We start from the raw sequence: 13755 nt of genomic DNA, 5'->3' as shown, positions 1-13755 counted from the left end.
AGCAGCTTCAGGCATTGAAAGTGTTCAAAGCTCCATGACAGCAGCAAGCCAAGACGATGTCCAAGCGCTTGTGACACCAGTGCAGTCCTTGCCTGAATCCCAGTCCCAGGAACCGTGGCAGACACAGGGAAGCCACAATTTTGCTTTTGGCTGCTCTGAACCCTGTGCTGGATGCAGGTACCTGAGCTGAGTGAGGGTTTTTGAGAGCAAGCTGGCAAAAGAAGAGTAATTGTTGAAGTGCCACTGTTTACATCTGTAATGCAATTACACTTGAGCAGTTCTACTTTCTGTGAACAAGTCTTAAAGTCTGCTTCTGTCTCCTTCTGCCATGAATTATTCATTCCTTATGGATGAGGGTGATTGGGGTTTGGCTTTCACAGGCACGTTTATTATGCCCACTTAGCTCCAACTGCTTTGGCATGCTCCAAGCCTCAGTTATTTTCCCAGCGTTTGTTCTTAGCATTCATTGTTCTTGATGTTAAAACTTTTGGACTGTGTAATTCAGCTCTGGTTTTGGGAGTGAGAGTCTGAGGGGATGGAGGGTGTTGGTTTCTTTCTTTTGATTTTCTCTGCAGCAAGCATAGGAAGAGCTTTTTATTTAAATCTCTGCTAATTGCCAAGTCTGAGGGTAACTGCTGTATTATCACCATGTGTCAAAGAACTTGGATGTGTGGCTTGGGAGCTTTGGATGTTAAGGAAATAAAGCAGAATTTCAAAACGAGGTGAGATTGATGTGCTCTGCCCTTCAGGGAGAGTTGTTCTGAGGGCTGGTGAGATTGGGATATCATAACACAGGGGTGCCAGCACCTCTGCAGCAGCAGTGACATCTGGGTTCCTCTGTTCTGACAACTTGTGTTGTCTGCTTTGTACTGGGACTGCAGCGCTCAGGTCTTAGTGTGTCTCATGTTAGTGATGCCTAGAGCTGATGTGCTAATGGGCTTCCATAAAACTTTCTATTTTAAATGTTATTTGTCCTTCACTTTGAATATTAAATTTTTAGAAACTTTCAAAAAAAAAAAAAAAGTATGAGAGAGAATTACTGCATTTGTTTAAAGTTCTGAAAGCTTTTTTTAGCTAAACAGTTCAAAGAGCGCATCTCACTAATCAGAGGAATATTTTTGTGTCCCCGGGGTGGTCACAGTGTTTTAATTGGAACTCGGGCTTCTTTGAAGTCCTTTTTAATCCTCCCTGAGCTGGGGGAGAGGGTTTGAAGACAGTGCTGTAAATCTGAAATTTCTTTGGTTTATTTACATGTGTCTGGGGACGTGTGTAATTCGTTTTCCTGGATGAAGCCTGTGGACGGCTGAGTGGGAAATGTGCTTCCCTAAGTGGGGAGGCCGGAGCCAAAGGTGGGGGTTCTGCACACTGAGCTCACGTGCTCCTGGATTTGTCAAAACCAGGAATTGGGCAGCAGGCTCAGAATGGGAAATGAACTCTGTGGGAAACAATGTGGTAGCTAAACGTGAGGCTAGGCTAAGCAAAAAGCTGGGATTTAAACTCATGTTTTAGGATTAACTGATTAGTCTGGCTCACAAAAATGGTGTTGCATATTGATATTTGACTTTTACCAGTTAGGAAACAAAAGATTTAGGAGACACTGCTTATGATTGATAGCTTTAATCATCGATTAAATCAGTGTGAGGTTTCATTTTTCTACATCGAACTTGAGATTTTTGGGTGTCCCTAATGATATTGCTTAGTCTTTGTGCCTCACTTTCTAAAATTCAGGCTTTGCTTTGGTCTGGTTTCCAGGGATATCTGGTCCTACCTCCAATGTTTCATGAACTTGATGTAACTACCACAAGCAGATCTTCAGTGGCAGCTGATGCCTTTTTGCCATCTTAATACAAATGCTCTGTGGCTGCTGACAGCACGAGCATTTTCCTTAGGCATTGTCTAATTTTGTTGTTCTGCTATTGATTTTCATGATAAATATAATCATTTATCAGCTGTGTTTTCTGTACTTCACTAAGGCTTTTAACCTCTCACATTTGCTGAAGCTTGGATGTTTTATGTTCTGCTTCTGGCAGAGGTGAGATATAATCTTTTACTGAATTTGGGTAGTGTTTAATTAATCAAAGCAACAGGCTTAACCTCAATTTTCTGTCTGAATTCCAGCTGAACATACAAGCAGTATGCCTTTCATTTTTTCTGAAATTGTTACCATAAATTTACCTGCGACTATTACTGTATTGATATTAAAAACCCAGTTATAAAATAACTTTTAGTGTAGCTTAAAGTTGCAGTTTAAAGTGGCCATTCCTGCCATGAGATTGAATAGGTAAGTGATTGTAATCAGAAGTAAAAAAGAATAATATATGGGATGTCAAATCACTTTATATAAAAGCAATTGAAAATAGGGTTTAGACTCTCCCAAGGACCTCTCTCCAGCCATTATTGTTATTATTTCCTTTTGCTGAAGGTTAGGGGCTTTGTGTTACTGCTGGCTAATATTTTCAGCTGATAAGAGTCTGGGTAAACAATGGGATCAATAAAGAAGTTGAAAACAATACAAGGACTGAGATAAATTAATATTTTGCAGGGGTTATCTCAGACAGGTGTCAAAAGAACAAGACCATCAATTCAGTGCAATCTGTAAAATGGTCAAATGTACATAAATTGTCAGTAGCCAGCCTTGGCTGCAGCAGGAGTTCTCCTGTCAGACAGGAGCCCTGTCTGTCTGGAAAAATGATGTCTCTGTGTTGGTAATTTCCACGGGGGTAGCAGTTACGCCAGAAGGGCATGTTGGATACATGCAAATTATATTTGTTTTTAGGTTTTGGGGGATTTTTGTGTCTTGTCCCTGTGTCCCACTCCTCCTTCATTGAGAAGAAGCTGATGACGTCTATTTCTAGGCTGGTCCAGGTCACTTTAATGTCTTGAGAGTGACCTTGCATAATAGAACCAGCAGAGGTTTGGTAAAACTCTCAGTTTATTAGCATAGATATTCTTGCCTAATTTGTAAGATAAGAAGTTAGAGATTATTTTAGATCCTTCTGTTGTAACCAGCCCTCCCTGCCAGATCTCAGCTTCATGAGGAGCAAATCTCTGAATGAGCTTTTATTCATTGACATGGAAGTTAGAAAGAGAAGCTTCTGCCTGATCTTCTGGAAATTTAATTTATTGCCTTGATTTTTTTTTAGCTGTCAGATTTCTTTCCCAGTTTTGTATAATCCTGGTAATTGGCATGGAATGGCTTTCAGAGTTTCTAACGACCCACTGTTGAATGATATATCTGTGAAAGATACAACATCTGCCTGTTTGGAGTTTGTTTCCAATGAACATATCTTTGTATTTCAGTCTAGTTTTCAGATATTTTTTGTATATTGCTATTCACACTATTCAAATGCCTTGAAAGTCTCGGGTTAGGATTCGTAATTGGTATTCTGCTGTCATTCAGTTCTTGAGATTAGTTTGGTTTGCCCCCACCTTCCTCATGAAATGTCTTGGCTCCGCTGTTCACACTGTCCTCTCAGCCCAGCCTCAGATTGCCAAAATTATTGTTCCAACTCCAGTGACAAATAGAAACTATAGGAAAAACAGCCCTACTTGGGACTCCCGAAAAGGAGTTTTTATTCATTTGGCGGCATTATTTTTCCCTTTAGCTTTTGCTTTTTCCTCAAGTTAAGTCTATGATTAGGAAAAATACTTAAAATGTCTTCTGCTGCTGCTGGAGTAAAATGAAACATTACATTATTAAGTGTGTTTACATTTTGTGCTGGAAGTCTTAAGGGCAGTAGGTACAAAATTGTGTTCCACGATAATTTCCTTTCAACATCGTCATTAATATATAATTACATTCGCTAAATGTGAATTGAGAAAATACATTTGCTTCTCTAATTGAGAAGATTGTGCTGTTATCTCTGTTAGCACGAGAGCAGTAACAGCCATTTTTAAAATCCCTTTTGATCATTTCCAACTTGACTACTTATGTGCTACTGCTGGTGAATACCTGAAAGGTGCTTTAGAAGTTTGTGGTTTTTTCTTTCTCTTCAGTGTCTAATCTATTGGATTTAAGACCTTAAAAGCTCTTTATTTTCTTGTATAGGAAAAACATAGGACAAAGAATTTGCACAGCTTTGCAGATACACTCCCTGTGTCTTGAGATCTATGTTAAATGCCTTATTGCTGCCTTATAAATGGTTCCATTTTATGAAGGTCTCTTGATGACTGTGAAATTTTTGTTTCACCATGACAGCTAAAAGCTTTGAATTATGTCATATGGTCGAGCATGCAGCAGCAGACCCCAAAGCTGAGTATTTTTATCTTCCAGATCAGCAGTCTTTGTACTGCTGTGTGTACATTCCCTGTGCTTGAGGTCTCTGAAAGCCTTTCACTGGTGAGGTTCCATTCCACTGTGCAATGTGTGTTACCACATTTCTGTGCATTGTTCTGTGCTTGCTCTTAGGGGTAGGGATGAGGAAGGAATTTGTGCTGTTGAAATGTCTGCCAAATGGTTAATTTTTTTTTCCTAAGTAAGATGAATTTTATCTTGTTGAGCTCTTACATATATCTTTAAAGTAGAAATGAAACTTGAACAATGTGTTGTTATGATGCCATAACTTTGGGAGGAAAAAAGCTTTTTCATTAAAATCCAAAGAAGTTATTAACTGGAATCTAAGACAGTTTTCTTCCTTTTTTCCCCCTCTTCAAATTATGGCTTGATTGGATTAATTGCTAATTTTGCAATTGCTCCAAAAGAGATGTATCAATTGTCTTTAGAATTGTCAAGACACTTATAATGTTTTCTTACAAATAAGTTGTTCTTCTGCTTCGAGTGGTTAATGGGGACATTTGCTTTGGTAAAGAGCAATTGGATTTGTTGATTCTATCTGTACACAAATAAGAGTTCTCTAAATGAGAGGAACCTCGGAGGCTGAGATTGCTTATTGCTTTCACTTGCACTTCAGATTTCCTCCACTTACTTTCTACATAAAATATTAAGCAGCCACTTTGTTGGAGAAACAGTCTCAGGTATACCTTAGTTCTGTGGGTTTGACATCTCTTTATACCTTCATTTGAATGACTAAAGGCCTGTGACTGCTTTTCAAAACATTTTAATCAAAGTGCTGCAAAGCACTAAATGTGTCCTAATTGCCTGGAAACACTGAGGATTTGTTTTTGTGACTAATGTGTGTAGGAGATTCCATGTGGATTAGTTAATGTAGTCGGGAATAGGAAGGGAGGATGTAGGCACGGAGGTATGAACGCACAGGGGTAACCTGGACTGGAGCTGGAAGGGGCTTTTCTGCAGGAGAGGTGCTGTTGTGAAAGTTAAATCTCAGAACTTCAGGTCTGGACACCAGATTTTAGTGGCAATATCTTCCTCTAGTCTGGTGAAGGGGAGCTAAGGAGTCTTCCCAAGGAGGTGATGCATATATTGAGGAGAAAGGGAGATTAAATAATTTGGAGTTAATATGACTAAATTCAACATAAGGACTGTGCTGTATCCTAGAAGTCTGTATGAGCTGTTGTGATTATTTGCTGAACTTTCTTGCAGGGCGAGTCCTTCCAGGAACTGAGCTGCTTTTGGACTTGGTGAAGCTTCAGAGCTAGACAGGAGTCCTGTAAACCAGAGACAGAGGAATTAAAGCAGTTGAGGAGATCAAATATGCAAAGAGGATGTTTGAGACTCACTTCAAACATACAGGAAAAGACTGTTACAGGCATTCCATGGCCTTTCTAATCACACAGAAATATTTAAAACAACTAAACTGCCTTTCCAGAAATCTTCTCTTGTTGTCATGTTATTGTTCTGTTTGTTCTTCAGATGCTGTTGTTTTCCTGCCTAGAAGGAAGATTAAATAATTTTTATGAAAGTAGAAAAGGTTCTTCTTTTGGAGAGGAGAATTTCAGAATCTTATTACATTTCTTTGTACATAATAGGAAAAAAGATAAGGAACAAAATAAGTATTTTATACTTCTGGGAGATTACTTTAAAAAAACAAAAAAACCCAAGAAACTAAACCCCTAAACCCACAGAAGACACCTGGAAATTGTTTTTCGTAGAAGAGAAGATGTGGACTCCCTTTCTGTGCCTTATTTTCTTGACAAACACTTTAATAAGAACACTGGTCTCTGGTCTTTGTCAGTTAATTATGTTTAAGTGTAAAACTGAAAATACTGTACCAAAAATGTTTCATTTTAATTTGATATGGCTTAGTTGAGGCAACCAGACCAGTCATTGTATATTCATATTGAGCTGAATCTGTAAAGAGAAATGTTAATTCAGCAGACTACCAAAAATAAGTAGTGATTTAGTGTTATAAATGTGGTATTAGTTTGGTAGTTTAAATCAAATTTAATTAAACAAAAAGCAGTGAAGAACTCAGTCCTCCAAACATAGTTGATGAAGTGCCTGCTTTTCTCTTTAATTTTACTTTTGTCTTGCACTTCCATACTTAAAATTTAATGTCTGATCTTTACCGTCAAAACTCTTCCTTTGCTGTGCATTTTGAAACATTTTATAGAAGCAATAAGAAGTTGACATTCTGATAAATTATAAATTAAAAATTTTTTTCTTTAACATTTTCATCTACTTAGTCTCATTTTAATGTTACTTCGACAGCTAATTCTCAGTGTGTAACTGTCAGAGTTTATACTGAAATGGTGATAGATCCTTAACTAGGAACAGAGCCTTCCTCCAAATCCTGGGAAATGTCAGTTGTGTGCATTAAAAAAAAAAAGCATACAAAATAGCATAAGCTCTTTTCCTCAAAAGTTTAAAAAGTATGATTTTTAGTGGGCACTAAAAGTCATTATATGACTTTTTAGATATGGACATCCCATTAATTTAATTTTTCACTTCATTTGAATGGTTTTATGTTTTCGTCATTCTTAAGTTGCTCCTTTTTAAGTTATCTGTGCTTCAAGGGAAGGCAAAGGGCTTTGGTTACCAGCAGTTTTGTCTCCTTACTTACTGTGCCGTGAGCTGCTGGACTAATTTGCTTATTTAGGGCAAAAGAAAACCTCGTTCAAAATAGGCTTAAATTCAACTGTTTGTTTTTATGGAAGGAAGGGGGTGGGTCTCAGGATGGGAAGGTGGGACAGAGGAAGAACCTTCCAGCTTTTATCTCCACGTGCCTTAGCCAGGAGAAGGGAACTGAAGGCAGTGATTTGCTCCTGCATTTAGGAAGCCCCTTTTTCATTTGTTCATGTGAACTTTATGATTACAAAGCACATGAATCAATTTTGATAGCACACTGCCCTGACTTGGACCGTTCTGGGTCCCTTTACAGGTTTTTGGGTGGCTGGTGCACACGAGCTGTGGGTTTTTTGGTGGATCCATGGGCTCCGTTCCTCCACCGGGAAGGAAGCTGCCTGCAGGTTTGCAGAGCAAACAGTGGCAGTGCTCAGCTTTTCAGAAAGGGAGTTCTGGCTCTGTATGGTCAGGACAGGGTTTCAAACTTCCCTCAGCAAGCCATGGTGATTCCAGTACTGTTGGAAAGCTGCATTGTCACAAAGATGCTCTTAAAGCAGATTCCTTGGCTTTCCAATACTGGTTTTGGTATCAGCTGTTCCATAGGGGATGGACAGAGCTGAGCAAAGATTCAGCCAAGGCTCTCAAGGCCTTGTTGCTGTGTGTTGGGATGCTGACAAATTTCTCTCTTCCCATGGCATTGTTTGCAGAAACTCGTGCAGTGAGAGGGCTGGTTACAGCTGGTTGCTGTTTGCTGTGCTTTGGGACTTGACCAATTCTCTTCAAATTGAGAGCTTTGATTTAATTTTATTTTGCATGCAGCGTCGTTCCTCTGCTTGGATCAGTGGAAATTTGGCTTTTGCCAAACTGCTGGTGCTCAGGATAGGGAATAGACCTTGGAACCAGGCTTTGAAACCTCTCAATTAGGGTGTTGGACAGCAGAGTGTATGCAAAGGTGTCTTTGGCTCTATCACCTGACATGATTTCGTGTTACAGAAAGTGAACTTTTCTTTACAGGGGATTAATACCCATGGACTTTGTTTTCTGTTCCATATCTACACTGCTCCACTTAGAAATAAAATAATAAAATCTATTTATTGCCAATAAAACATTGTCCAGAACGAAGTGTGAACCTAAAGCTGCCAGTTGCTGGAACTGAGATTGGAAGCTGATTGTTGGTTTGAATGGCTGAACAGATGAGGATGATTGTTTTTTATTGGAAATCGCTCAGGAGCTGTCATTACTAGAAATCTGTGGCTTTTATAGTACTCTCTCATTTTACTACTGGATTAATTTCTGTTCCTGATCTCAGTCCTAATATATTATAGTATGAATTTCTGAAAAAAAAAAAACCAAGAAAAAAAATCAAGGCAGATACACATTTTTGTACATTAAAAAAAGAATCAGTGAAATTATTTCATTGAGGCAGGGACCAAACACTGGTGTTGGGGGCTGACATTCAACATGACCAGAAAGCTGCCTGATACCAACTATGCTTATGATAAAGCTGCTCTATTTGGGTGATTTATTAGCAGCTTAGAACTGCATTTTTCAGAGCCTCGTTGACTTGGCATTACACTGTACAAAGATTTTTCCTGTGGAAATCATTGTGTCTGCTTACAGCTTCTTTTTGCCAAACAGACTGAGTGTGCCCAGTCCATTTCCCTGGTGTTCCCCCTGATGCCCAACCACTGATAGCCCTCTGTGAAGAGCTGGTGAACTGCTCCAGTTGAGAATCCCTTCAGGCTCAGCTACAAAGCTTTGAAATGTTATTTAATGCTGCAACACATTTGAAAATTCAGATGCACGTTGGCTTAAAATTGACTTGTCTTTGCTAACAGAATGTTATTTTCAGATGCTTTAGCCAAGCCATCTTCAGGCTGTGTCTTGGTTTCTTCTCTTAATTCCCTTGGCTAGTGAGTGTGATGTCCTGTCCTGACTGATTTCTTGCTGCAATCTGTTCCTTCCTGCATTGTCTGATGGGAGAACACTTCCATCTGTTTAATTGTATATTAACTATTAAGACTCAGATGTAACACAAAAGGTGTTAGAGGCCCCAAATTTTTCTGCTGAGGAAGGATAAAGGTTTGTAATTCTGGAAGTGAAAGGCAGGAGTTTTTCAGCTGGGATTGCCAAAATTGAATCCTATCTGCACCAGCTCAGCATTTAACTAATTTTCACTCAACTGGAAGTGACAGATGATTAAAGAGAAAAAGCAATGCCTTTTGTTTGATGTGAGTAATTTCCTGAAAAGTATTTTCATCAGAGAAAGGGCTTCTCTAGTCCTAGATCCAGTGAGAACCTAATGATCAAGCTCAAGGCACTTCTCCCTGTTCAGTTTTTGGGGTGGCAGCAGCCTCATTCCAGTGCTGTGTTTCAATACTGTAGACTCTGACCAGGCTTAGTTTCATCTGCCAGCAGCAGTGGAACCTCGACTTGCTGTTTGGGGGACATGATTGTGTTTCTGCAGATTTCACTGCTGCAAGGGTGACTTCCCTGTTGCTCCCTGTGAAAAGTCCTGTCGAGGTCTGGGTTACTCCTCCCTTTGTGGGTGGTGCATCTTGATGGAGCAAAGGGATGGATGTACTCACTTCATACAGGGGTGCCCTTTCCAGCCTCCTTTCCTTTGGGAAGTGTGATAGAGATGCTTCTGTTTTAAGGTGGGAAAAACTTTTCTGATGGCTCAAGACAAGTTTTTATTTTTACAACTTAAAGAGAGGCCTCAGAAAGAACAGTGTCATCCTCTCTGGAACTGCCAGCCTGGAGTTATTTTGATCCCATTCCATTACCTTTAAGCATTTGTCATTGGATTTGATGAAAAAATAAACCTATTTCTGACAACTGCGGAGTCATTGCTAGCGGGTCTGTAGAAATCTCTGATCTCTCTGACAGGAAAAGCTTATCAGTGACATCTGAAGTGCTTCCCAGAGCTGAAGGATTCTCGTTTTTAATGCTGTGGCTCTGGAATAATGGTGTGTGTGAAGGACTCTGAAGTCAGCACTCTGGTAGCTCTGTGGGACCACTGCTTTGAGTCACCTGTGATGTACCAGAACATCTACACTCTCAGAGGGTGTTCAGCAGTAGCCAGAGTTGTTGAATTGTACAGTCTGCATTTGGATTTATTTCCTCCTTTTCTTACCCTCTTACTACTAATGCTGTGCTCAGTACTGTGATGGCTTTAGATTTTATGTGAGCTGGACGGGCTGCAGCTCTGTCTTGTTCTAAGGGGCTGCAACAGGTTTGGCCCCAGGAAATTGCTTGGCTGTTTTATGGTTGTGTATGGAATATAGATTTGCAACCAATGATTCATTAAAAGTTGTTATCTTGTTTTAATTGCATAGGACACCTGATGATCTCTCGAGGCAAATTGTGGCCCTGCAGCAGCGGGAGCTTGCCCTGAAAGAGCAGAATTCCACCTTCATGAGCAGGTGAGTGACTCCAAGGGGGGATGCTGGTTGTAAGACCCTGCTATGTTAAAGCACAGAGAAAGGAAACAAGGACTGCAATCTGAGAGACCAGCTCTTTAGATTTTCTTGATGTTCCATGGAGCCTTCTGTGCTGCCTTCTATTCTTTCCCATGTTGATAAAGGGCTTTCTGCTTACTGAAATCCTTGTAGGAAGAAAAAAATTAATGACTATGGGTGATGCAGTCAAGAGTTAATCAAGCTCTGTTATGAGCTACAGTGTTTGCAAGGGGAAGCGAGTTGCTTTCCCCAGGCCATTTCATCTGGGAAGGAAATGTCACAAAGCAAAATGTGCCAGGAGTCTATCTGGGTATGGGAAAGGGAGCAGGAGCTCTGAGGACTGTGCTGTGACTGCTAAAAGGACCAGGTTGTAGAGTTGGGAAAGGAAAAGGATGTTTGCAATTCCGATGGCAAAGTACTGCCAGCTTTGAGAGGAGCAGTCTGTTTATGGAGTGAGATGCGTGTTTGAAACATGAGCGTGTTTAAACCATTGCCCTCCTGTGGGAGTGAATATGTAATGGGGAAATAAATTTTCCAGAGCTAAACTTTCCAGGCTGTCCTGGTTCCACAGCCTATCTGAACACAGCTCCACAGCATGCCAGGCAGTGCTTCTCACCCTCAGTGCACATCTTACTTCCTTCTCTGTTTAATTCCACACCTTAGGAGCCCTCTGTTAAAGCCATTCTTGTTAAAAGCAATACCTCTGTCTTTCCAAAAGACCCTGGACTGTTTGCATTGCAGCTTGTAGCTGCCTTGGCTGAGCAACAGGAGTGTGGAGAATTTCAGCCTTTGGTGTAAAAATGCTGAATGTAAAGCAGGCAATACCCTGTTGAGCTCTGGGTGGGCACACTTAGCTTGTCGTGAGCAGCATTTCCTGCTGTGTCTCCTGAGGTAGGTGCTGCATTTTGGTTCAGGAGATGATCGTGTTTTGGGCTCCGCCTTCTTAATGATGGGCAGGATTCAAGCAGGGTGTTTAAAAACTTTGGCTGTGCTGCTGCTGTTAATGAAACTGTTTAGTCACTTGTAAAATGGTTAGCTAAGTGTAAATTCCCAGGAGTGAGCCAGCCAAATTGTTGTGTGTTTTTTGCTGTGAGGTTCACAAGGGAGAAAAAAATCTCACCAATGTAAAAAAAGACATTCTGTGTATTAAAAATAAACCAAGTAAACCCTCCATCCCACACCTGATTAAATGATCAAATGAAAGAATGATGGTAGTGTTTGAGTCACTGATTTGGGGTTTGGCTTTTTTTTTCAGGCTGCTCTTCACAGCTTCTCAGAGAAGTTCTGTCTCTAAATTTATTAATGGCCAAGGGGAATCATCTGTAGAAAATGCAGCTTTTGGTAGTGCCTGTTCATCTAGATATAATTGTGCCAATTTAGTTTAAAAATAAAAACATGATTAAAATTACTTTTTGATTTCAAGTTAAATGGGCTGTAAAGCTGCTCAAATTAAAATTCTAACATTTTCCTGATGCAATGCTGTGTGTCATTTCTGAAACTGATAATTTTGACTTTCTTCTCTCACATACCTTATTCTGTCTTATAAAGAAGGCAATAAGATAAATTTTTAAAAACCTTTCATTACAGGTGATTTGAAAGCTCCCAGCAGAAGGTTTTGAGTTTTTGGAAATAAAACCTTGTTAAGGAAGCAAACCTAATTTTCTCCTTTCCATAAATCTTTAGCTGATACTCTTCTTTTATTTGTTTTTCAATTGTGTTCAGAATTGTCTGTGTATTAGAGTAACTTAATATGTGATCATGCCTCCCTCTAGTGATGGAGCCCAGCACTTATTCAGCTTTCTATTGTTTGGTTTTTTTCATCCACAGGTTCTTTAGCCCTTAGTTGAAATATGTTGTCTTTGGTGCTGATAGTGCAGCGTTTGATTTGTTAAGTCAGTGGTTATGTGTGTGCAGAGTAATGTGCAGTGCAAGCAGCACAGAATTTGTGTCTACCCTAAGAATTTTAAGTTTTCTCCATTCAAATGAATGAATTAGCAGGTGCTTAAGAAAACATCATCACAAGTTGGCATTTGAATTTATTTTTATGGCAATGAAGGAGAGAATCACAGATAGTCCTGGCTCACCTGTTGCTATGGTGCCAAACTGAGTTTAGTAGAAAAGTTTTTAGGTGTCATGGTAAAGGGCATTATATTGTCCCCTTCCCTACCTGGCAGATATTGGGTCCTTGTGCAGTGGATGTGTGTTTGCTCATCACCAGGCTTTTAAACACAGGCAGGAGAGGGCCTGGGAGGTGGTTTGCAAGCTGATTATTCTCTCTGTCTTCACACTGCAATCATCTTGGTTTGTATTCCCCGTGACGCTTTCCCACTGTTCAGTGACTGGGGTGGACACTTGCCAGCTGCTATTTCTGTGTCCTGTACTTGGTCTAGAATGGGGAGTTATGGTTGATAACCTTTTCCGAATGGCTTCACTGAACAGAAAATTTATTTTTTTTCTCATTCTTGCATTCTTGACCTGCTTTCCGTTTATTACTGTGCATTTTTTTGAGCCAGTGTTTGCGTCATTAAAAAGGCAATAGAGGTGGTCCCACCACAAAGTGACAACAACACTACAAGCCCACCCTTGCAGTGGCATTTCCCTGCGTGGGGATCTGCGGTGCAATCTGTGTTTTGTGTAGCCTGTGCAATTGCCAGTGTCCCCAGGCCTCCCAGAGATCAAATGATGATGCATTTCCTATTTGCTTCATCACTCACATTGGACACTTTTAGATACAGAACCACAGGACTGAATTTCCTGAGCAGTAGGTTTAAATCAATTTCTTTTAACAGCGATTGTTTACACCTCTGAGCTGTGCTGACACCCTCGGAGCTTGCTATTTTTGGGAAGGGGAGAAAACCTTCCCGTGGTGCCAGCATGGGGCAAGAGGAGAGGGTCACTTTAGCACTGAACACAACTCACTTCCCTTGGCAACTTCAGGACGGCTGAGTAATGTAGCTGAAAGTGCCGTTAATCGTGCGTGATGGACTCTCAGTGCTGCTTTGGAGTGTGTTGCTAGAAGTCGTATAAATAGAGTAAATTACACCTTCAGCAGCAGCAGCAGGAAGTGTCGTGGAGCTTTTTAACTGCGGAGCAAAGATAACAATGTAAAGGTTCAAAAGCTCGAAAGAAGATTGCTCAGGGCCACTTTGATAGCAAGAATTGTACCTGCTCGGCTATTTAGGAAAAGGTGATGGAAGGACGGTGTTTAATTAGTGGGTCAGTTTAACCATGCAGCCGCCTTTAAAGCCCATTTTCCCCCAGCTGTGACTGCTGTAGGTGTGGTACACTGAAATGTGTTGCTGGTTGTAGTGGGGGATATGGAAAGTGGTTCATAAGCTTTTCTCTTATGGAGAAATGATGTAGCAGTTATAC

At 40.4% G+C, this 13755-nt stretch overlaps 1 protein-coding gene across 7 annotated transcripts in view; it reads left to right on the top strand.

Annotated features, from left to right (window-relative positions):
• MAD1L1 (mitotic arrest deficient 1 like 1) overlaps positions 1 to 13755 on the top strand; it is a 346645-nt gene that overhangs the window by 24650 nt on the left and 308240 nt on the right. For all 7 annotated transcript variants that reach the window (XM_040079070.2, XM_040079071.2, XM_040079072.1 and 4 more), the window contains one exon: positions 10261 to 10347. In XM_040079070.2, the coding sequence (XP_039935004.1) occupies positions 10261 to 10347 (87 nt within the window). The remainder of the gene's footprint in view (positions 1 to 10260; positions 10348 to 13755) is intronic.

The sequence above is a fragment of the Hirundo rustica genome, chromosome 15 (genome assembly GCF_015227805.2).
Source record: "Hirundo rustica isolate bHirRus1 chromosome 15, bHirRus1.pri.v3, whole genome shotgun sequence".
Lineage (NCBI taxonomy): Eukaryota > Metazoa > Chordata > Aves > Passeriformes > Hirundinidae > Hirundo > Hirundo rustica.
The sequence above is the reverse complement of the archived record's forward strand: the minus strand, read 5'-3'. Positions and strand labels throughout refer to the sequence as shown.